We start from the raw sequence: 26,541 nt of genomic DNA, 5'->3' as shown, positions 1-26,541 counted from the left end.
CTAGTTGTTGGTACCTACTAGAATTACAATCTCTTTTGCTTTTCTTTTTTGTTTTTCAGTTGCATATGCTATATTTTTAATTTTTGCTCTGGGAAAACTTGAAGTTATAACCTGTTCATCAATGGCATGTTTTATGATAGTTGCCATACCAAATAATATCCTTCTTTTTACAATCAGCTTCACCTGCCTGATTTTTGTTACTTACTAACTTTGCCGATTCCATGCCTTGGTTCTTATTTTGCAGCTTAATTTTCTTATTCTCCCTATGTTCCTTTAAATGCCACTCGACATTCTGTAATTCCCACATTGTCTGCATAATAATCTGCTTTAAATGTGCAGTTTTCAAATCTAAATCATTTTCAGTATCCTCTTTATCAGGGCATGCCTTCTATTTCATGACATCACTATTCTTGTTAGCATTCTGTTTCTTGTGCATTTTTTGGTATCATTTTACAGCTGTATTTAATATTGCAATATCTGAGTTAAAAATGCTATAAAAACGCTGAATTTTATAAAATGCAAAGACATGCGCTAATATACTATAAAACACTGATTTTCTAAAGAAAAACACAAAATAAAGAAAAAATTATTAATTTTACATGAACACTAAATATGCTAAACACTCAGTGCAGCCTTGAACCCAGTATCATTTATTATTGCCTCAGATATCAAATAAAAAAAGAAAACTACTTACTTGATAACAAAGAGATAGCAGAAAGATGGAAGGAATATTTTGAAGACTTATATAACAGAGAAAAATATTCCTTATCGTTGAACTAGAAAATGAAGTTGAAAAAGAAAGTCTTGTACAATAGATACTGGATGAAGAAATTAAAAGGAACGATTAATGAATTACCTAACTGGAATTACTTAGCTGTAGGAACAGATGAAATACCTTCTAAAATTTAAATATATTCTTGGAGACATAACACAAGAATTCTTATTTAAAGTGATTAGATTAATCTGCCAAGAGGGATAGGAAGTATATGATTTTTATTATGACAATAACAGTACTCAAGAAAAGGAATGCAACAGACTAAAATTTATCGAATTTTAAGTTTACTCAATTATGCCTCAAAAATCGTACTAAATAAGTTGAAGCATAGAATAAAATGAAATATTCAATGTTATTTAGATCAGTTTAGTTATCAGAATGGTAGAGGAACTAGAGAAGCAATATCAACTTTAAGAACAGTAATAGACTGTGGAACTAAAGTAAATAAAGTCGCATCCATTGTTTATATAGATCTAAAAGTGGAACAAGCTTTTTCAAATAATGAAGGAAATTGGAATAGACTGGAGAGATGGAAGACTAATTAAGAAAATTGAATATCAGCCAGAAAATAAATATACGAATACAGGAAAATGAAGCAACCGCTGAAGTAAAGTGTAAGACAAAAATAAGGACATGCATTGTCGCCCTTACTTTTCGTCCTGTTTATAGACAGAATGCAGTGAAACTAAGTAAAGGAGGAATGAATGGAGTTACTATAGGCGGAGTGCAGATATGTATGATATAGCTATATTAGCGGAGAATGAACAGGATTTAAATCTGATATTATTGGAGATACTTGATGTTTTATCTGATTATGGGCTTAAATGCAGCAAAAGCTAAAATAATGAATATAATTCAAGTGAACAAAATAAGATGGATAAAATAGTAATTAGAAGTAAGAACATTGGACAGGTAAAATCATTCATATATCTTGAAGAACTGTTCAAGAAGATGGAAGATATAAATTGCAAATACAAAGAAGAATTGCTATGTCAAAAAATAGATAATTTATTACAAGTAAGATAAGTAAAGACATATGGAAAAGATTTTTAAAAAACAGTGCTTGTTTAGAGCATATTCTTATATGGTTATGAGACTTGGACTATAGCAGCAGAAGACTGGGAAAGAATTAAAGCATTTGAAATGTACTGTTGGAGAATATTGCTAGGATAAAATTGTAGAGATAAAAAAAACAATGAAGATGTCTTGCATGAATAAGACAATCGAGTATTGAAGAAGACGGTCATAGGAAGAAAGATGAATTCCTGGGAGGACATGTATGGAGAACATGACGAATGGATTATAAACTTATTAGAAAGGAAAATACCAGAGAAAAGAAGAGGAGGATGGCCCAAATATACATTAGAGGAGGTGTTTAGATTAATCAGAAGAGATTATAAACTACTTAAGAGGAAAGCCGGAAATAAGATAGCCTGGAAGAGAGAGAGAAAACTCTCTGTATGTCTGGTTGTTGTCTGAGTTTCCTTGTGGATAAGGAAGTGGAATGCTGCTTATGGTGATGTATTGAAGATTTATGGGTTACAAAGTTTAATTGATAGGTGGAAAACAGGGGATATGATAGAAACATAAGTTAATAAGAGTTTCATAGGATTCATGCAAAAGAAAAAATATTTCAGTACACAACAAGAAGGAAGAAAGAAGGGGTTACCTCTGGAAAGGGGTGTGGTTAGTGAGGGTGTGCAGATGACATTCTTTGTTTGGAGAATGATGAATGGGAGAAATGGGTTGACACGGTGAGTAGTGAGTGTCAATGAATGAATTCAAAAGAAGTCTGATAGGTATAATATAAATGCTTATGCTGATTTGCCATCTTGGTTGACCAAGTGGTTAACACTCTTGAACTAGCTGAACCATCTCTTCATCCAGCTGACTACAGATTTGAATCCTGATGTGGATATGAATGTCTTTAGATATATGGGTTATATAAATCTAAAGGGTGACGAATTTCATCACCTGGTGTAAGACCGCCACTCTGCTTATTGGAGTCCTACAGTAGCTTGAAAAAGTTCATTGTTTGGTCTCAAGAGTAGTGTTTCCAGACTGTGTAAAAATATCTAAAATATAAATAAGAAAAAAAATTCTTGGATTTTGCTGTAATGTATTATGAGTTTACAACCTTTCATTTGTGTGAGTAACAAAGAAAAAAAATGTTAGTATTGGACTCTCATGATGATTTTTTTGGACTCCATATAGCTGCTCAAACTATAATAGAATGCATATCTTGAAGTGGCTTCTTTTAATCATGTACAAGCGAGATATTTTTGATCAATGAGGCTTGAACATTTTCTTGATTTTTGAAACATGGAACTTGATTTAAACAATGGAGATAAAAAAAAAAAAACAGTATATTCCTACACAATGGGAATGCATTATTAAAAAATGCCTTTATTTACATTTTATTTTGATCATCTTTATAGCATTTTGCATGAAGGCAAACTAATTTAGTAGAGGAATTTAAAAAAAAAATTTTTTTTGGTTGTTTTTTCACTTTAAATAAAAACTGTGTTTTTGATGCTCTCATTTAGGTCTGGAAAACCATCAGTAAGATATGTTTTGTTGAAAGGTTATGGAAAAGATGGCTTTGTGTTCTTTACCAACTATAGTAGTAGAAAAGGAAAAGAATTGGTTAGTTTAATTTAATTATTTTTCTATATTCCTATACACTTTTTTTAATTAAAATTTAAAAAACAACATTCAGATGACATTATATTAAAGGATCAAAATACTAAACGCTGAGTATTCAAGTAAAATTATATTTATTTCATATTTGATTTTGATTCTAGTTACACATGATGTTATTAAGATAATTTATAGGTAAATTATAGTAGTCAATAAGTAAAATAGTTTCAAAGCATCAAGTAAATCTTTTTATAATAATTCTCTTCTGCTGGCCTGGTTGGCTTGAGTGGTCAGCATATCTGCTCTCCAACCAAAAGGCTGTGGGTTTGAATCCTGCCATGGGCATGGATGTTTGTGACTGTCTGTAAAAATAATAGTGGTAGTGGTAGGCAGTAGATGGATTGGTGTAGACGATGCGGTTCGCTGTGGTTGGTAGATTTCAGTGGTGGAGAGTTGTAGAGCGGGTACCCTCCCTCTGAGTCTTTGGACTCCTTGAAGGTATCACATAATAATAATAATTTAATGTGAATAATGTAAATTTAAATCTTCACCCATTTTTTATATAATAGTAATAAAATTAGAGCAAGTTGGCATTTGAAACTCGAGGTTAAGCATGAGAGGCCAGGATGAAGCAGTTTTAGTGAATTGTTTCACTCAAAGCATTGTGAATGATATAAGGCAATAGACTGCATCTTCAAAGTTTTTCTTATTATTGCTGGGACTTCCATAGTGCATTTGGTAATAGCAGTGCTTTTTGATTAGAAGACATTGGTTCGAATCCCATCTGGAATGTGAGGAGCATTTATAACACTAATACAATGGTAGCAGATTTTTCTTCTGAGAAATATTTTTTTCACAACTGCTTATGTGCCAGAAACAGGCACATCAGCAGTTCTGAAAAATTCTTCAGATGTGATTAATTACACTTTGATTAACAAAATTAGGTTTATAATAAAGTTACTTTTTTTATTTTTTTATTATTATTTTTTAACATCTCCATACAAGAGGTCACAAAACCTGCAACATAAGAGTGCATTGTGTGGGAAGGTGATTATGAACTAAGAAGGAATCTGTTGATGAAGGATTCTCTTGAACAACTGGAAGCGACTGTCCTTAGGAAAATAGCATGGAGAAGGCTGTTCCAAAGAAAGAGTTAAATGGAACGAAAAATGTTTTTTTAAAGTTTGAAGCTGAACTGTATATGGATGTTCATTAGCATCTGGTCATGATCCCACATGCATAGATCATAACAAATATTAGGGTGGTGTAAAAGTGTGCATGAAAATACCTGTGTAGAAAACACATAAGACAGAAGCAGAATGTTGCTATGCAGCAATTAGTTTGTGTATATGGGTGTGTGAGAGAGAGAATGATTGTATGTTAAGCTAAATCTTCTGGATAGCATCAAGGCTACATGCTCTTCTGAGCCTAAAGTAATTCACTCAAGATAGATTAGATTGCATTATTGTAGCTTAGGCCTCAGAATTCAAAAACATGTGGATCTAATATTCTGCCCACCAAACTGTAAGAGTGTTTGAACTTCACTGAACTCAAGTAGTCTTCAGCAACCAAATTCTCTGCTTGTGCCTTCACAAAGCAGATCAATCCATTAGTGGCCCTAGACTCAAACCTTTGAACCATCAGATTATCAAAAACTCTCTAGGAGTAAATTGACATAGGCCAAAGAAGTTCTAGCGGGTTATGATGCAAGTCATATGCTTTCATCAGTATACTATACTGTCAGATAACTCCAATCTTGATCTCCTTTTTTATGGGTGACCTTTCAGAATACAGTACTCTTAGAATAGCAGACTTATAGAAACTACAGGAATAGTTTCTTATAAGTGAATGGTTGCTATAGTGAATTATCTTTATAATAACATTATGACTGAAAGATTGTTATAGCAATGTTTATTATAGTGAGAGTTGTATTATTATAGCTGTTATATTTATTATAGCTGTATATGATTACCCCAGTAATTTCACTAATTAGGGAAAGGGATAACCTTGTTGCTGATATGGAGAAACTCTTAACAGTCTGGATAGATGATCAAACTATTCACCATGTTCTCTTAAATCAGGCTATTATTCAAAATAAAGCCCAAAATCTTGTCATTGACATTGAAGGCTAAGGAGGTGAGCAAGCAAAAGATGCTGAATTTGGAGCAATTCATGGATGGTTTAATAGGTTCAAGAAGAGGTCAAACCTATATAACATCAAAGAGCAAGGAGAGACAGCTGTTGCAAATACTACCACTGCAGAAAAATTTTCACAGGACTTAGCAAAGATCATTGATGACAGTGGCTATGCAAAAGTTCAAATTTTTAATGTAGATGACACAGGGCTGTACTGGAAGAAGATGCCATCAAGAACATTCATTGCAAAAGAGGAGAAAACCATGCCAGGCTTCAAGCCAGCTAAAGATAGGCTAACTCTTCTGTTAGGTGCCAATGCTTCTGGTATCTTAAAGCTAAAGCCTATGTTAATAATTAAACATTCACACATGCACAGTAAAAAAGTATTATTATTTTCTGAGACCTCCAGGGAATCAAGCAAGGACTCGTTGGGGGGGGGCTATAAATCACCCAAACCAGCTGTCATACCTTTCCCTTAAATTCATTCACACTGGATGCCCTCACTACTCCTAAAGGCAAACTATTCCACTCGCCGCTTTCTGGGAGAAAAACCTAGCTCTTATCCCTTTCTTGACTGTGAGCAAACTTAACTTCCATGGATGCCCCCGTGTTCTCTCCCCACCTTCCATATAATGAAAAATTTCATCAGATGATATCCTATAGCACCCATTCAAAAGTTTATAGACCTTTATCATATCACCCCTCTTTCTCCTCTTAACACGTTTGCTGCCACGCTACTTCGGCATGGTCTGTTCCCCTACGCTGAGCAATTTCACTTCTTCAAGGTCAGTACGATAATCTCGTTACCGGAGGATAGCGTCCTACGAGTATACTCGTAGTTGGCTTGTACAGAGCATATACGGTCTATGAGAATACACAGTTTTGATGCTAGCCCCACAAGCCAAGCATTTTCACTTCTTCAAGGTCACTGCAATAATCTCGTTCCCGGCGGTAAGCATCATACGAGTATACTCATAGCTGGCTTGTGAAGCAGGTTTACCCACTACGAGTATACTCGTAGTTGGCAGCGAACGTGTTAACTAGAGTTTTCAATCCACATACAATCTGTCCTCATTGTGAGTATGTGGGAGACCAAATCTACACACAATAATCCAAGCTTGGTGTTATCAAAGTCTTATAAAGAGGCAAAATGACTTCCTTATACTTACATGTCAAGGTTCTCTTCAACATCGCAGTTATCCTCTGAGTTGAGCTGTATTTGCAACTTTTGCTATGTGACATTTGTACTTCAAATTCCTATCTACCAATACACCAAGATCCCTTGCTTCCTCAGTTTCTTGTATAATATAATATGCTGCTGGAACTCCAATCATGCCTAAGTGCATAACTTTACATTTACTAACATTAAATTGACAGCTATTTTCGTTTGCCCAAATTTCCAGCCTATTCAGATCCTTTCTGTAAGTGCTGAATATCAGTAGCATCCATGATTGCCTTGCCTATCTTCGCATCATTGACAAACAATTGCACATCTGATGTTAGACCCCCTGCTTGATGTCATTAATGTATAGATTGAACAATAATGGCCCAAGAACTGAATCCTGAGGTACACCACTGGTCATTTTAAATTTATTTTTTTATTAATCTTTGTACTGGTTATGGGCTATACTACTCTTACATCTCATCCAAACTTGATATAGGCCTAAGGCTTTACAAGTGTTTTACCCTATGCCTGTTCTAGTTCTCATTGTAGTCATTCTCTGGTGGCAATGCCATGCCACCAGTGTGCCCTGTAGGGACCACAAGGAAAGAACTTTTATATCCTTCTGCATAAGCTCAAGCTGTTTTAAGTCCTTATAGCTAACTGCGCTCCATACTCCATGTAAAGAGATGGTGGCGCTAGTAAACCTCGGAGTTGTCCTATGCTCCTCCCATATCTTACTAACTAGATCTTGGTTATTATAATAGTTTACCTTATTATTATGGCTATAGGCTAGTGGGTGCCCTGTACCCACCACCTGGGCATCAACTACCCAAACTTCACCATCTCTTTTAATCACCAAGTCTGGCTTATGCAAACCTGCGGAGGTCCTATAATGTGGTTCCACTGTGATCTCCAAACCTTTGTTCTTAAAGCGGTTGTTAGAATGGAGACCACAGCAAATCCTCAGCACTCAGACCCCATGGGTGCAGAAGCAACACTGGGCTATATGAGACAATGTCTCATTGTAGTGGCAGGCAGCCCTACAGTTTGAGTCGTCACTACCCCATCGAGCTGTGTGGGCTCGAGTGGGCAGGGCATTGATCCTTATCGTGATAAGGTCAATATACTCGAATCCGGGGAGGAGTCTAGTGCCATCCCTTACCCGATCATACTGGGGAGGCATCAGTGGTATGACTCTTTTAAAGAGCATCCTCTACAGAAAGTGCAGCAGAGATGCCCATCTCTTGTGTTCTGTGGGTGCTGACTCAATTAAGGTACCTTGATAATGGGACCAGCCTTTAACCCACTTAAAGTCTTCTTGTATTAATGGGCTATAGAAAGCCTTTCTATAGGGGAAAAAGATAGTTCTAACTTTGCGATTCTTGACAGCCGCAGGTGTGGGATCAGCCATCTAAGTGATGGAACCCTGAGCCCACCATCCTTCACCCTCGCGTGGAAATATGCAGTAGGGGGTGTCAGGCGGCAGTCAGAGCCATGATCTCATGGCTGAACAGATAGCCATGTCCATTCACGACAGTACCGAGATATATGTCCTACCAAGCACCAGCTTGTGGTAAAAGCGAGGTAGGAGATAGTGGGAATGAAGAAACAGTCTTTGCTGGGGCTTGAGAGGAGCTTTCCTCAAAGAAGCGATCCCAGCTTCTAGGACAGAAGGGACAGAAGACCTTCCCTTTGGGGTGAACATGATACAGAGTTATCTCCACTCTTCCAAGATTGTCAAAGCATGCAATGGCCTCCCGTGCAGGGAAAACTCTATAGTCTCGACCTTAAGCTTCTTGTCACGACCAGAGGGACAAGAGCTAAAAAGCAGGACTTCTCTACATTAATAGAAAGGCCTTGAACAGAGAAAAAGTCAACTGCCCGGTCAAGGAGTTCCCCTGCAAGCCTACTTAGTAGAGGCTATGAGAATAAGAATCGTCTGCAAAAGTCATGGCATTAAAGGAAGAAGCACCTATAGGAAGAGAGTGAAGAAACTCGTCTGTGACACAGTTAAAGAAAAGGGGAGAGATAGAGGATCACCCTGGCAAATACCCTGGACTTCAGGAATAGAAGTCGCACAGGACCCTGTAGTGATAGTGATGGAGCTACCCAAGTATAGCTCCATAATATAGGAAAGAAAGGCTTCTGGACATCCACCAATAGACAGCGCTCGAAGGAGAGCAGGAAGGGAGACGCTATCAAAGGCCTTTTGGAGGTCCAGTGACGCATATACAGAGGCTTAAGGCAGTGTCAGGAATCAGAGAGAAGAGAAGGAAGAAGATATATATTCTTGGAACAACCGTCCAAAGGGACAAAAGCTCTGTCTATAATCATGCTGTATATGTTGTTGAAGTCGTTTGACTTAGATTTTATGATAGAGTCTAAGTATTACACGGGAGATGGTATTAGGTCTAAAGTCTATGCACAGCTTGAAGTTTCTTTCTTTGGAATGAAGATAGTTCTTGAAGCGTTTAGGTATGGTGGTATTGCTTTACTAGAAAGGAGAATGCCCAATAAGTCTCGAAGAATCTTCAACGGCATCTTCTGAAGCCTAACCACAGGAATGCCATCAGGTCCAGAGGCAGAGAATTGGATGGAAGAACTACTTTGATCTCCTGGATGCAGACAGGCTGGTATATTTGAAGGGCAGGAATAGATCTCATTATCATAGGTTGGTCATCATCAGGGAAGGGTGGAGGTGGAGCAGAAAAGACATTTTTTACTAATCTTTGTACTGGTTATGGGGAGTATTACCCTTACATCACGTTACAAAATCGTTACAGAAAGCAAGAAACATAACATTTTAGAATGTTGGAATTAAAGTTTTACTTCAAAAATAAACATAGGGCTTTTAATTTATTTCCCTATACGTCGTTTTGACTTTTTGTAATTTTTTTAAAACCTATATAGGAATTACCAACATTTCAGAAAAACTTTGCCATTTATAACATAATAAATCTAAAAGCATGTTTTGAATACATATGGAAACATAATTAATTAAATTAGAAATAAACAATTAAAAGTGTATCATCATTGAACAAAGTTGTAATTTTTATTAAACAAATAAATAATATGATATAATTATGTTACTAGTTACTTTTAATGAGATGGTTGAGCTTCTTGGCCCTTGCAGAGTTGCTGGATATCTGGCTCAATATTGGTCAACTTCAGTCAAAGATTGGCACACACACTAAGACGATTTCTGTATTTTGTTTTTATTTGAGGAGCAATGAAAATCCTTTCTCACAAAGATAGGTTGTAGAAAACTGCATGACAATTTTCAATGCTGCTTCAAATAATTTGGGAAATTCACTTCTCACCGAAGGCGAGATCCAAAATTGAACCAAACCAAGATCATTGAATTGCATTTTAAGTCCACTGTCACTTGAAAGCTCAATTAACTGTTCATTTTTTGATAGTGAAAGGTCGTTCTCGTGACTGCAAGCCTGAAATGGATCGCTGGATCGCAAACCCACAGAAATTTCTTATAAAAGTTATTCGGAAAATATGTTTCAAAATTCCGTTTCAGATTTTTGAGGTGGTCACAAACCCTTTCCAGAAACTCAGAATCAACAAAAATATCATTTTCCGCTAAAAAGGATTCCAATGTTGGAAAGGGTGCAAATTGTCTGTCTTTTACATAATTAATCCATTAAACCAGTTTTTTCTCGAATGCCTTTATTTTGTCGTAGGCATCAAGAACAGTTAAAGAATTTCCCCCGAAGGGAGAGATTTAGTTCATTTAATTTCGAAAAAATGTCTGAAAGATAGGAGAGTGTTTATAACTATGCTTCGTCAACAAGGAGTGATGCAAAATCAGAGTTACGTTCATTTACAAACAATAAAACTTCGTGCCTTAATTGAAATAAACTTGTTAGTACTTTGCCCCTGGAAAGCCAGCGAATTTGAGAATGAAGCAAAAGTTGTATATATTCATTGTCCATTTCATCACAGAGTACTGAAAACAACCTTTATTTAACAGTCATGCTTTAATAAAATTAACTAGTTTTACAGCGTTGTATAGCACAGTTTTAAATTCTGGTGGCATTCCTTTGGAGGCTAACTCCCCTATGTATGAAACAATGTACCCAATTCATATCTGGAGCTACTTCCTTGACCATAGAAACAACCCCACTGTGCCTGCCTGTAAGGGCTCGAGCTCCATCCGAACAGAAGCCTATACATTTTTCCTTCTTGGATCCCTTTGTGTATTATGTAATTATTGAGAGTGTGAAATATTTATTCTCCAGTTGTTCGGGATGGCAAAGTTCTACAAAACAGAATATCATCATCAATGTTGTTATCATGTGCATATCTTATGTAGCATATTAACTGCACATCAGTTGTAACATCAGTAGTCTCGTCTATTTGTAACTCATAATAAGGGCTCTTCTGAACTCTTTTGATTAACTGAGATTCTACGTCACCTTAATTCTGCAACCGGCAGTGTCATTTGAAAGAGGAATCAAATTAACATCTTTTAGTAACTTGTTGCCAAACATATTTGTTACCACATGTTTTATAGCTAGAAGTAGCAAATTTTCCCCGATAGAATGAGGTTTCCCTGTTTTCTTTATGCACAAACTTAAGTGATAGGATGCTTCCAGTGCCTTGCCATTAATGGAACCCGTGGATGAAACTATATCTTTCCCATGATTTAATGTCCCTAAGCATCGCTGAATTGGCTTATTTTTCACATCACAATTTAGTTTCTAAATGTCGTTGGAGTTTCGCAGGTTTCATGCACTTGTTCGACAACACTTCATAACACAAAATACATTGAGGTTTCTGTTCACTTTCATCTCCACACCAAGTAAACCCGAATTCCAAATATGAATTGTTATATTTCCTACTGTATTTTTTCTTTGAACTGCTTGTTTCTTCTACTTTAATGGTATCAGATTTGCTCGCCGTTACAACTCGTGTATCATAATTAGGATTAGCATCACCTGTTTCATTTGCTCTTCTTTTCAAAGTACTAGTTCTAAGCCACTTTTCCATTATTAAAAAGACATTTCTGAAAAGTATATAAATACTGGGGTTAACTCACGATACACTTTGTCCAAGTGTCACTTAACACTGCTGAAGATATACTGAGCCTTGGTTGGAGGGAAACCTTCAGTAATAAAAATCAATAAACAACAAGAAATTGGTTGAAATGTGGATAATACATGTGCACTTCAAATCTGACAAAACAGCAAGGGAAGGTGGAAGCACTAAAACTATATTGTTGTTCACTTCACCCCTCTTTTATTATTTGTAATTCTGCTGCTACAAATTTAGCAGCAGAATGACGAATAATAAAAGATGGGTGAAGTGAACAACAATATAATTTTATTGCTTCCACTTTTGAACATTCTGATGCTATTTGTTGGTTTTTTTAAGTATCCATTTGATTTCAGTAATTTTTACTTATTTAATTTTAATTTGTTTTGTTTGGATAATTAAAAATATATATTTATTTCATTAATTTAAGTCTGCCTGTGGACCACCTGTCCCAAACCCTTTCTCATTATCAAAAAATAGTCATATTAAAAAGACCAAAATGTTTATTTTAGTTAAAATTTCAATTTTAGAGCAAGCTGTGGTGCTTTCTTTTAGTTAAAAGTTAACAGAATAAAAAAACAGCAAGAAATTTATGATTTTTATATCAGTTTTGAAGTGAACTATTAAAATCATTTTTTTAAAATTTGATGTCAATTGAAGATTTGTTACTAATTTCTTTGTACATTCTTTAAACTGAATCTGTAAAAATAGTGTTTTCTTTTTTAAGTCAGAAAACCCAAATGCAGCCCTTCTATTTTTCTGGGAGGCTTTAAGTCGACAGGTAAGCAATTTTCTTTATTTATTGTTTATTTTTTATGAATGTGTTTTGTATCATGATGAATTTGAGTGATGACTCATTTGTCATGAGTTCAGTTTATGCTTAACTGGATAGCTAAGTTGGAATAGATGAGGAGGGTTGGGGGGGGGGCTAAAAGTAATTCATATTATTAATGTTTGAAGTGACCCATATAGTCATTAGCAAATGTAGGGACTTACCATTTCCAGTTTGTTGATACAGTTTATTCTGAATTGTAAAATATCTATCTGATTATAAAATCAAAAAAGTTTAACGATATCGGAAGGAAAGTCTTGCTTGATAATTCATTAGTATCTATAGGAATAAAGGAATGTTGGTGAACAGCATAACTTTATCCAAGCTATTTATAATAGGGTTATGTTAACAATGCATCAAAATTGGAGGGAAAAAAAAATCATAAATTTCTTGCTTTTTGTTCAGTAAAAGGAACCAGTGTGAATAAAGAAATATGACATAAACACATTTAATTTTATTGATGAAGAAACCTTGCCCCAGTCCTGAAGATACTTTCAGGTGCAAACTTTGTTTGCTCACACTTGGATAAAGGATTAAACTAATTTTATTATACTCTAACCAAGTGAAAAATAAACTTTCAACATCTTTCTCTAAATCCAGAGTAATTTATTAAAAAAGGGTGGCACACCATTTGGCAACTCCTATAGGTAGAGATGACCTGCTAATGCTTCTGCCTTGGTATCTTGACTTGGGCCTGGCTCCTGCTGAAGAGACCTCAATAAAGGTTGAAACTAGTCTGGGTAGTGGCCCTTCCCTTAATGCATAACATTAGACATATCCGCAAGGAGATGTGTTTTGCATTATAGGAGATACTGAGACAGGAGTGTTGGTAGCTTGCTCCACCTTTGCAATGAGTTGTTCTGGTGTTGTACCACCTTACCCCAATCCTGAAGATACTTTCAGGTGCAAACGTTGTTTGCTCACACTTGGATAAAGGATTAAACTAATTTTATTACACATTTAATTTTAACTTATTCCAACTGTATAATAATGATGCAAACATTGACCAAAGTGAAACCTTAGTTATCATACTCTAGAACAGAAGTTTATCGTAACAGATCACATGTTACTTTTTCTCTAGTAACATCACATTTTTTTTGCAGATGTTTTCAAGATAATCTGTACTGTTTATAGTATATATTCGCATCACAACTAAATCTAGAAGTGAAACTAATATGATATCATTGGTAATGACAACAATATCAATAAGTTAAAATAATAAGAATGGATACTTTGAAACAAACAATTTATCAGTGTTTTACAAACAAATAAAAAATCCTTTGCTAAGCCTTTTTAAAATGCTATTCAATCCAATTCTCTTACAGCAAATAAATATTACCTCAAAGGCCATTTTTATGGCCAGAAGAAAACCCTTTCTCATTATCAAAAAATAGTCATATTAAAAAGACCAAAATGTTTATTTTAGTTAAAATTTCAATTTTAGAGCAAGCTGTGGTGCTTTCTTTTAGTTAAAAGTTAACAGAATAAAAAAACAGCAAGAAATTTATGATTTTTATATCAGTTTTGAAGTGATTGAAAGGATTGTTAAACATAATCCATTATAAGATTATTACCCTAAGACCTCATGGAGTCAAAGACTCATCTAGGTCAATTCAGACAGACTCAAATGAAGATTGCAAATTTGTTTCTAAAGTCGAGAGTGTTAGATGCAGATGTTTTAATATGAGAAGCAGAAATCCCTCCTTATGAAAATGGAAAATAAAGTTGAGAGATGGTTTGTAAGTGGGACAACTAATACAACCAGTTTGAAAGGAATACATCAGATTTCTTGATCTTGGGAAGACTATATAACCTTGTGTTTGGGTGGGGGTTATTAAAATATGTAAGTCTTTTCTTTAAATCATGATCCCATCTAGAGACATTATCTATGAGATTATTGAGTTTATTAATCTGGCTAATAGTGAGTTCAGAAGAAGTGAAGCCTATAGGTAAAATAGTTACCTATAGTTTTTAGGTAACTATTAAGTAAATAATTAATAAATCTTTCTATAATAATTCTCTTTTGTTGGCCGAGTGATTAATGTATCCATTCACCAGCCAAAAGGCTGTGGGTTCAAATCCCACTGTGGGCATGAATGTTTGTGATTGTCTGTGTAAATGCTAGTGGTGGTGGTGGGCAGTAGATGGTGTTTTGGTGTAGATGATGATGGTAGTTGCGGTTTGCTATAGTTGGTGGATTGAGTGGTGGAGTTGGAAAGCTGTAAAGTAGGTGCCCTCCCTCGATGAGTCTTTGGACTCCTTGAATGTGTCGTTATATATTATAACCTTGTCTTTGTCACCTCTGGTGATGAAGCTAAGAAAATTCTTCTACTTCATACAGCTCATTCTAGTTAATATTGAATGAGCTGTATGAAGTAGAAGAATTTTCAAATATATCAAATATATAGATAAGACATCATTAGAACTTCAGAACAGTTAGGACCAGACCACTACTTTATTCCTATGTGATTGACACATTCTTGATACTTGGTCAAAAATTTAATACAAATAAAGCTTCTAATGTAAAATTTTTCACTGTATTAATTTTCTTAAAATGTCTATTTACATTTCAATTTGTTGAAATATTCTTTGAATATTTATGAAAGAAAAGTGTACTTTTTTTCAGAAAGTAAATACTGTCATCTTTACACAGACATTTCCATGGAAGGCCCACACTATTATGCCTCTGTTTAAACTGATAAACCAACAGATACTTACTATCTCCTCTCCAGTAACAAGTACAATCAGATGCTCCATAATTGGCAGAATTAGCATCTCAGAAAGTGGATGCATTAGTATAGTAACATATATTTTAGTTAAATTTGTATACACAGTATATTATTATATGCAGTTAAATTTTTGTTATGTGATACATCTAGTATTTTAGGTGGGAGATGAATTTCATCACCCAGTGTGGGACTACCACCCCACTTATTGGAGGCTTTGAAGTCTTGAAAAAGTTCTATGTCTGATCTCTAGGACAGAGTTTCTGGACTATGTAAAAAAATAATAAAAAAATTATATAAAATTAATAAAAATAGAAAAAAAAATTTTTACCCATCCATGGTGCAAATGTACTGTAGGTTATAGAAATCTTTCATGAGTGGGAGCCATATATATAAAAAAATAATTGTTGTCTCAGATGACAATTCCATCTTACCCTTTAACATTTTTGTATCAGGGACATACCCCCATCCAAATCCTGTTATATCACTTCCCTTCTAACAACCCATTCCCTTCATTTGCTATTCTCTGCATAGAACACCTAGTCCTCACATCCTTACAACAACTCCAGGGTCAACTCTCCCATCCCATTGTCTACAGTTATCTGTTGAAAAATTTCTTTAGCACCTATTCTGTAAAAACGCTTTTAGTTGCTTTTTTTTTGTGTGTGTTGCTCCTACCCATGAAAGGTTATTTTACTTATTGGTTTCATCATATTATCTCTTTCCCACCTATCAGTTAATTGTAATCCACATACCTTTACTTTATAGCTTCAAAAGGACCTGACCAGTCATCATATTGGTCACTTGCCTCTAAATTTCCTGTACTACTTTTACCTCACCAAAGAAACCCAGGTAACAAAATTCTCTGGACAGTATTCCAGATGTACACTTATCTAAGCTTTATGAAGAGGAATAGTAACCTCTTTATATCATCTTGTCAGTGTGCTTCTTAACCTTAAAATGCTTCTTTGAACTCTTTTACCCATTTTTGCAGTATGCAATTTCAACTTCCTTTCCCGAGTTATCCTCGAATACCTATCCTCATTAATTTTTGCAGTGCCATTTCATCCCATCAATATAATGCCAGCTTGCAATCTCTTCAGCCCAAAAGTGCATAAACTACACTGGCAGCCATCATTCATTGCCCACACTGTCATTCCACTCAAATCATCTTGCAGGATCCTGTCTCATCTTTATTAACTATTGTTTTCCCCTGATAGACTGGCTGTCTATCAGTCACTGTCTTGTCTACATCATCAGCTTTATATCTGTCCCCATTTCATGTTAATTTGTTTAATGGTATTATTCACAACACAAGAATAATAAGAAAATGATATTTATTTAACTTATTTTTTGATATTTTGCTGGCATTATATCCAGCATCTTCAGAGCACGAAAACAATTTGTCACAGTTAATGAACTGCAGCAATTAGTTAAAAAGTGGGGCCAGTTTTAAAAATTGTAATAGGCAAGGAACTAGATTCCTAATTAGTGCCATCTATTGTTGGTTAAAGAGAGAAAAACAAGTATTAATTTAATCTTAAAAGCTCCATTTAAGATCAAATTAATACTTGTTTTTTTTTTTTCTCTGCTTATCCAACAATAGATGGTGCCAATTAGGACCATCTATAATCTGAGAAGTACCAATTAGGACTCTAGTTCCACATGTCATACACTACAATTTTTTAAACTGGACCCATTGTTAACCAAATTGCTGCTGTTCATGTATTGTGATGACAAACTGTTTTTGTGCTCTGAAGATAATGGATATAATACCAGCAAAATATCACAAATAAGTTAAATAAATATCCTTTTCTTATTATTCTTGTGTTTAAATACCATTAAACAAATTGGTATAAACTGCCAACACAAGTCTTTCTACTCATCTATCCCTCATTTGTTCCAACTTACCTAATGTGTAATTCATGTGGTATGCTATTAGATGCTTTTGACAGGATACTACATCAATTGTATCAGGGAAATCGCTGATACAATTAAGCAGTTTCCCTGATACAACTCATCTGTGTCACTTTATTGTAGAAAGTAAGTAAATTACACAAAACAAGACTTTCATAGAACCTCTCTCTCCTATAGAGCATCATATTTCTATCTATCCATTTCTGGATTCACAAAGCTTGTTCACAAAGTTCTGAAAATATAATTTATCATGCATTTCATTAATTGCAAGGAAATAAAGACTCACTTTTTAAAATGACAAGCTGAATGAATAAGGATTATTATAACTTTTATTATGTCAAGATTGAGTAGTATCTCTTTTCTTAATTATCAGAAAATGAGTAAGGTTGAATATGTATTTCATTGCTAAGTTTAAAAATTGAAGCAGTTGATTCATGAGTTAGATGGGTCACTCACTTCCACATTATCATTTGCAACTGCTTCAATTTTTAAACTTAAAAATTATGAATCTTCACTTGAAATCTTCAAGTGAAGATTCATCAACAGAGTTCATGTTTTTAACTGCAGGAAGTAGTTTAAAAACTTTTCTATTCTATTCTATGAGAGAAACATATTCCTTTCTAACATTCTTTAGACATAAGAAAAAGTTTTAGATGTTAGTGAATGTGTTTCTTCCTCGTAGTATAGCAATACCAGAGTAACAAAAGATATTATTTAAGTTGATAATATTTTGCTGGATTTCAAAATCCAGCATCATCAGAGTTCAAATATATTTGCTATAGAACATGAGTAGGTAGTCTTAGAAACATTTCATATTCTAACTGGAAAATGAATAATGCCCTATCTTCCTTTTATCTAATCTGGAATGGATGCCTAGACATTGGTCATGTTGATGCTTAATGGAAAAGACGCATCTAAAAGTAATATTTAACTAAATTTATTTAGCTAATTAGATCATAAGCCAATATTTCATCTTGGTCACCAAGGCATCTTCATTGGCACAAAGAAAAACTAATCACCTGCATCCAGGCTCACCAGTAGGAAGGCAAACTTAGACTGATTTCAAAAGAGTGGCTCCTATAATCCTAACCAGTGCCTCCATGGGTGCAGCAGTAGAATCTTGCTGATGGTCTCAGTAAAAACAGAAAAAATTGCATCTTTAAAAGATATAACATACAGACCTCCTTCAGGCCATGCCAAAAATTACTACCCTTATCTGCTCACCTAAAGATCCACTGCACTGTCTTGATCATCTTGGTGTCTACAGTATTGTATCCCTTGCTCCTGCAAGCTCAAATACTTTGGAAAAACTGGAAGAATACTGAATATCCTCCTAGAAGAACATAGAAAATATATCCATCATCTGCAGTACAGCTGTTCTGGGATGGCAGACCATGCCATAGATACAGATCACTATATCCTTTTGGGGAAAACTGTCCTCTTTTATAGATACAAATGAGAGAGACTGTTCTTTGAATATTCCCCAGCACCACAAAATTCTCCAGCCCTAATGCAACTGCATCACACTGCCAAAAATCTGGGAGACCATCGCTGTGAGACTGTCCACAAGATTCCACCACTGCACAAATAGAAGGTGCCAATTAGGACTATAGGAGCCCTTTTGAAATCAGTCTATTTGCCTTCTTGCTGGTGTGATTGTATACACATGCTTAGTTTTTCTTTGTGCCTATCAAGATGCTTTGTTGACCAAGACCAAATATTGGCTTATAATCTGATTATCTAAATAAATTTTCATTAAACATCAACATGAGTTCCTTTTATCTTGCTCTATTTGGGTGCCATTATACGACATTACTTGTTTTCATTTACAGTTTGAATTGTTTTTACAACTACCAGGTTGAATACTCTTATATTATAATATAACCTTGTAACAATTATATATGTGATCTGAAGATGCTGGTATGAAATCTAGTAAAATAATAGCATCTTAACATGTGTTAACATTAACATGTGTATGCTCACGTTTAGTGAGCATTAATCTCATTAATCATCAATCTCAGACTGCAGTAATGAAGATAGTGCTATGATAGATGTATATGTCAGTAGTTGCGCATGGATTTGACCAAGAGTATTATGCTGTGCAAGAGGGAGATGTTTTGTTTTTTTAAGGTCACTGATTGTGTGAGTGAATGTCAGGTAAAATCAGGATGTGTAGAGAGTGCAATAGAACTGCTGAGTAAAGAGATGGAAGGCATGAAGATTGAGTTGAGGAGGATGAATGAAGAGATTAAGAGACCGGCTAGTATGAGAAGAATGAGAGTATATGTGATAGAAGGGCATGAGAGAGCAAAGGAAAGAAGAAGGCAAGAGACAGAGAATGAGAGAAAATTGGAGAAAGTTGAGAATATGTGGAGTTAGGGATGCCATTGAGAGAAGAATGAATGTAGCTGTTCACAGTGTCATATAGAGAGATTAGCTGATTCTCCATGTGCAGAATAGAGTGCAAGAGTGAGTGCTTTCTGTGAGGAACAGTAAGGAGTATAGTGATGACAATGAAGCAGGGTGAGAAATGTAGAGTAGGTGGTAGTAATGGTTGGCACAAATGACCTGAGAGGTAGCATGAATCATGTAGCAAGTGATTTAAGATTGATATTAGGGATAGTGCAGCAAAAACATGCCTGAAAGAAGATAGTGTGCGTATTGCATCAGTATGATAATGCAGAGTGGAAGAGAAGAGCAGTGGTAATAAATAAGATTATAGTAAGAATGTTTAGGAAAAGAGATAGATGGTGGAGTATGTTTGAGGATAGAAGGGAACTGTATGCAACAGATGGATTACATTTGAACACAAAAGAATAATGGCATTTGGAGAGATTGTTGTTTTCTGGCCAAGTGAATATATTAGGGTGCACGGGAAGGACTAGATTTGTAAAAGTAGAATGCAGTGGGGATGGCCTCATGTGAGGATAGGGGCTTGAGAAATGTGTGTGTATATATGATACTTCCAAAAACCTTATCTATGAATGCTATTATATGCTTTTCTAAAGTCTATAAATAAAATATGGGCCTCCTGCTTATATTTCCAATTTTTCTCTTTCTTAGAATCTGGTCAATTATTGACCTGTTTGTTCAGAATACTGCTCGATATTCATCAAGCAGTACAATGAATGAAAGAATTTGAACGGAGAGAGGTGAGTAGTCCATGAGAGATACTTAAGAAAAAATAGTTGACAGCAGTGGTAGACTGTATACTTCGAGAGAAAAAGATAAAACAGTTTGGAGTCAAATTGATGACTAGAAAAATTAAAAGGGATTGCAGACTCCATCTCTCTCTCTCTCTCTATATATATATATATATATAGAGAGAGAGAGAGAGAGAGAGAGATGGAGATTCAATTTAGTCAAGAAATCTGCAATATTCACTGACTAAATTGAATAACTGTTGTAATAGGTATGGTATTGAAGGTCAGCAATAACAAGACAAACAAAATGAAAATAGGCAGAAGCATTGAAAATATCAACTTCATTATGAATGGAGAACCTATAGAACAAGTAAAATATTTCAGCTTAGGCACGATTTTTAGTGAAGATTGGCAAATGGTAAATTAAATATGGAAATAGACAACAGAATCAACCAAGTTTGTATGGTAGGAAGTCAACTGAATAAATTTATATGGAATAAGAGAGAAATTAGTCAAAACACTAAATTTGCTATATACAAGACAGTGTTGAAGCCAATTTTAACTTACGGTTCTGAGAGCTGGGTTAGAAATAAAACACTTGACCAAAGATTAGAGACTGCAGATATGAGAATCTTGAGAAAGATTAGGGGTTGTGAACAAATGGCAAATTGCAATATCATATTAAAAATGAGGATATCAGGAAAGAATTCGACATTGTTAGCACCCAGCAATGTGTTAGCAGAGTTAATCTCAGGTGGTATGGTCACTTAAACAGAATGGGAGAGGAAAGGTTGGAAAAACAAGTGTTCTCTGCCAGGTTGGCAGGAAAAAGACTAAGATATAGGTGGATTGATACTATAAAAAAGTGCTTAGAAGATAGAAATATAAGATCTGATAATGTTGGACTCATGACAGGTAACAGATTGATTTGGAGGAAAATTATAAATAGGAGGTTAGTAATGATGTAAGTTTTTCATGTAGTACTATCATATCCTGTACACTCCTTTGATGGTACATGTCAGAAATTTGATGATGATAATGAATGTTTAAAAATGAATGATGAATTATGCTTTCGCCAAATATTCAGCACAAATTGCAGAATGAAGAAAGATTTTTAAAAAAATGTGTAATCACTATAATGGCTGTTTATGATGTAATCGTTTGGATACAGAAAGCACACAATTTATATAAAGCAAGAAAAAATCACTATAAGAATATATGTAATCGGAAGAAGTCAATTGACACCATAATTCAAGGGAGCAAAAAGCCATAGTGATGTAGGACCTTCTTTCACTGCAATGACTGCACCAATCCTGTGTGGAATATTTTCAACAAGCATATGATAGTGATTGATGGGCATTTTGGACCATTTCTTACTGTAGGCATGTAATGAGGTCCTGGACTATTGTGGGAGTAGATATCCCTTGACCTCACCCAATACTCCAATTTCATTCCACAGATGTCAATAGAGATGAGATCAGGGCTCTGTGGAGGTCAATCAAGTGTTGTGGCATTCATGCTCCCAAACCATGCAGTTAGAGCAGCAGCCTTATGACACAGTGCATTGTCTTGCTGAAAGAAACAGTGGTAAATTTGTAGAAATTCCATGAAGTAGGATGCATTGCATTATCCAGAATGTTCAAATACTTCTCTGTTTGTGGTGTCACAAACAGAGGTTCAAGGCCAAACCAGGAAAAATAAGACAATACCATCACACTGCCAGCTCCAAATTTCATAGTCAGGGGTTTATGCACTCTTGCAAGAGATTTTCACCAGGCATCTGTTTCCCCCCCCCCCCCCCATCCATCTGTTGGTAGAGGGTGTAGTGTGATTCATTGCTCCATAACACAGCTTTCCAAGCTTCCATGTCCCACTGTACATTCTCTTTCCCCCAGTGAAGACGACACTGCATGTTGGTTCTGGTAATGTGAGGCTTGCAATAATCAAGCCTCACATTACCAGAACCATTATAGTCCTATCATGGAAACCAATGTTCTTGTGCAGATTCACGTTCCAGTCAATGCCCGGAACTCTGCATTTGACATGTCAGCTGATGAATTGTGGGTTTATATATTATCCTTTGTAGTAGTACCCTACAGTCAGGTTCAGTGAGTGTGGTGAGTCATCCACTGGGGATGCACTTGCAGTTGACTTCCTGTACTTCCATTGCCAGTATGGTATCACTGTTGACCTGGGATGGCCCAATTTGTCAACAATTTGCCGAACAGATTGACCTGCAACATATCATCCTATCACAATTCCTCTTTCAAATTCCATCAGTTTTCTTCTTACAGCTATTTCATCTGATACAGTTGCACTAACTTTAGGGCATCATATTCCTTGAATTTATACTGGCTACAAACACGACTTGTTACATGGCATGATGCACTCGATGGTATTCGATGATATCGAATATATCAAATAACATTTGATATATTCGATATCATCCAGACACTTCACAGATGCTAATATTGCAAATAAAATTCTACCAAAAAGTTGCAACTAAATGCAGTATAAGATTTGTGAAAATGTGATCGCCTGATGCTGAAGAGGCATACATACACTAAAGCTATTTTCCTCGAGGAGATTACTCAGATGCAGACACTGCCCTGCCCGAATGTTAGTAATTATCAAAGAGCCTAAATGGATTCATTTCAGCATTGTAAAATAAACAGATCAATCCATATTTCATGCACTACTTAAGAAACTTGAAAGTTTTTAAGCAGTGCAAGCTCAGGCAACCGTAATGTCAAGGATTGTATTTTCATAAGCTCTTTTCTGAATTTGAAACTCTAAATCTCTATATAAAGTATATTTGGTTACTAAATAAGACTGTTCTTTAATATCTCCTATTTCGGTTTATTTTATATTGCTAAAATTAAAAATTAAAGTTCTTCATTTTGATCTTTCTTGATACTAAAATTTTCCTTTCACTAAATATAATAACTGTCAAATTTTCAGTAGAGAGCTGAGATGATTTAATTTGAAATAAGTGAGATATTGTAATATAGGATATAGATCCATCCATAATTTATAGCCAAATGTAAAAGTTTAAAACTTTTGAAAATTTACAAGAGAGAGTTTGTAAGAACATAACCTTCTCTTAAGCTTTCTAGTAAATTTTTGAAAGTAAGAAAATTTTTCTACATTTCTTACTTTCACTTGTTTCCACATTTTGCTATAAATTATAGATGAATGCATAATATGGTCTATTATAAGCATCTCATCTTTATAGTTTAATATATTTTATTGTGCCCACACCTCGAGATCACTTATGATGAATTTAACTTTCTGACGAAGCTTTAGTTACAGCATCGAATTAGCTTTTCTTTTCACTTCCACTTGCAATTATTTTGAACTTGGTCAGTTTGAAGCCTGGTGTTTCAGGTGAGTCAAACTTACTTAGTGCGTTAATAAAAGGCGAATATATGGGTTGTGGGTAGAGTTTCTGTTATTTAAATAGTGCAGCCAAAGCAACTCTAATTCCTGTCTTGTTCTCATAAGCTTGCTGGTAAATTTTTGAAACTTCATTTTCTTTCTACAGTTGGGCCGGCCTGGTTGGCTGAGTGGTTAGTGTATCTGCTCTCCACCCAAAAGGCTGTGGGTTCGAATCCTACCGTTGGCATGGATGTTTGTGATTGTCTGTGAAACTAATGTTGGTGGTGGGAAGTAGATGGTGTTGGTGTAATGATGATGGTAGTTGCATTTCGTTGTAGTTGGAGAATTGGGTTGAGACAGAGTTCTAGAGTAGGTTCGCTCCCTCGATGAGTCTTTGGACCTGGAGGTGACACGTAGTAGTAATAAGAAAAAATATAAATGGATCCGTAATATACAGGTATCCCTTGCTTAACGTGGATTTAATTATCGTGGCAAAATTAATTGCGGCAATCCCTTGATATACGCAGCAAGAGTTTTGATTAACGCGCCTTCAAATTTACCACACCACAAGGCTGCTAGCCTCGTGGTCATCCAAATTCTCTTAATGATCTGTGTGAGAATGTGAAAGTTTTATTTTTCCCACCAAATATAATTATTGTTACAACCTATGGACATGGGAGTCATTGCAACTTTCAAAGCCTATTTTCTTAAAAAGACATTCTCAAAGGCAGTTGAAACAACAACAGGTGAAAATGCAATTACGCCCCACGAATTTTGGAAAAAAATTAACATTAAACACACAATCGAGAACATTCATGACTCGTTGGAGCAAGTGTCCTCTAGTTGCATGAAAGCTGTTTGGAAAAACCTTCTGCCAGAATGTGCTAATGATTTAGATTGTTTTCAAAATCCTGTGAACAACGTGGTTGAAGAAATAGTTGCAATTGGTGAAGACTTTGGTTTTGACGGTGTTGATACAGAAGATGTTAAAGAATTATTGGATTCAAACTCAAAAGACTTCACTGACAACGATCTTCTTGAAATTGAACAACTTGCATATGAAGACAACGAACAAATGGAATGTGAAGATGAAGTTCCAAAGGAGATAACAATCAAATAACTGGATGGAATATTTCACAGTTTAGAATCGCTTAAGCAGCAAGTAATGGATATGGATCCAGATGTTAATCGAAGAATGCTTGTTTGCCAAGTATTCTTCGATTAACATCAAAAGTCTGGATAGTCATTTTGTTTGTTATCTTAGAATTTATGCTGATAAGAAAAAAACTAAAACTGTTCAAACAACTCTTTATAACTTCTTTTGATTAAAAAAAATTGCAGTAACTAACGTAGGTACAAGTATTTATTAAACATTTACTTTGCATTCATTTTTTATAAAACGAATTATTAATACAGTAATTGATCAGGGACGAATTGTACTTTTTACCATTGATTATTAGATTTGATTAACGCAATTTTATATACGCGGTAACATCGAAGGATTAATTAACTGCTTTAATCGAGGGATACCCGTACTTAATTTTGATATAAATTGATTGATTGATTGATCTCATCCATCCCTTTAGGATGGGTAGAGTCCCCAGTTTGTCACTCCTTGCTGCATCCCTTAGCAGATGCAGCAAGGAGTGACAAACCGGGGGATCCATGTGTGCTCACAGGGCCGATTTGCCTGTTCTGGAAGATGAAAAACCAGAGTTTTAAAGTTAAAAAAAAAAAAAATCCTACCTCCATATGAGACAGGCTAACTCACCTTTTTGAAAGAGATCAGATAAAAGTTCCTCACATCACTGATGGGAATCGAACTGACATCTTTCCAACCAAAGGGCTTTGTCTATACCAACTGAGCTATGGGGAGGCTTTGATATGATATGCAATCATTTAATTTCATAGAGAACATCGTATTTAAAAAACAATACAGCAGAAAATCAGAACTGAATATTACGCTTGTTTCTTCAGATAACAAAAATGTTAATGGAACTTATTTTAAATTGTGAAATATAGAGAATAATTATGGATTTAATAATCAAAATGAATTTGCAATAAATTATGATGTTGGAAAATGAATATTTCGACATTTTTGAATATTCGTAAATATTTCTGACTTCTGAAAAAAAAACTCTTTCATGGAATAATGGTAGCTAGTGATGAAAGAAATTCTGAGAAATTATACTGCGGAATGAGTTTACTCTTTAGCTGCGGAACCCTTCTATTTGAACTGTCGCACGAAATAAGGGAAGGCTTTTCCCGATTGGTGATGTTTATTATGATGCATCTTTCTACTAATTTGGCCTAAACTGAATATCTGAAAAATATGCCAAAGTGGCTGAATACCAAAGCAAAATTGAATATTTGGCACATCCATAATAAACAGGGTGATGTCCCATTGTGCAAAGCCTTGATCAAACAACATTTGGATTTCTGTGCTCAGATCTGGTTACCAGAATTTGAAGGGAATGAAATATTGTCTTAATGAAACTTAAATGTCTCAATCATATATCCCCTCTGTCTTCTATCTACCAAACTCATAACCAACACTCTACAGTCCTGATATCATTTTCATTTTGTGCAAAGACATAATGAAAATTATATCAGCATTCTACAGTGTTGGTTATAAGGATAGACTGAAGGCATGCATACTACAGAGTTTGGTAGATAGAAGGTAAAGGGTGAGGGGGGGGTATATGATTGAGACATTTAAGTTGTTAAAAGTTATTATTGATGCTAGTGAAGTTTTTCATATGGTGGAACAAGGACAAGTGACT

The 26,541-nt window shown here is 35.1% G+C and overlaps 1 protein-coding gene across 2 annotated transcripts in view; it reads left to right on the top strand.

Moving 5' to 3' along the window:
- LOC150105446 (pyridoxine/pyridoxamine 5'-phosphate oxidase-like) overlaps positions 1–26,541 on the top strand; it is a 145,843-nt gene that overhangs the window by 41,357 nt on the left and 77,945 nt on the right. For both annotated transcript variants that reach the window (XM_090394823.1, XM_090394822.1), the window contains exons 3-4: positions 3,322–3,421; positions 12,490–12,543. In XM_090394823.1, coding sequence (XP_090250949.1) covers positions 3,322–3,421; positions 12,490–12,543 — 154 coding nt within the window. The remainder of the gene's footprint in view (positions 1–3,321; positions 3,422–12,489; positions 12,544–26,541) is intronic.

Source organism: Typopeltis vanoorti, chromosome 6 (genome assembly GCF_054136105.1).
Source record: "Typopeltis vanoorti isolate ZY-2024b chromosome 6, IOZ_Tvanoo_1.0, whole genome shotgun sequence".
In the NCBI taxonomy this organism is placed as follows: domain Eukaryota; kingdom Metazoa; phylum Arthropoda; class Arachnida; order Uropygi; family Thelyphonidae; genus Typopeltis; species Typopeltis vanoorti.
Note: the sequence above shows the minus strand (reverse complement) of the source record. Positions and strands in the feature narration are given on the sequence as shown.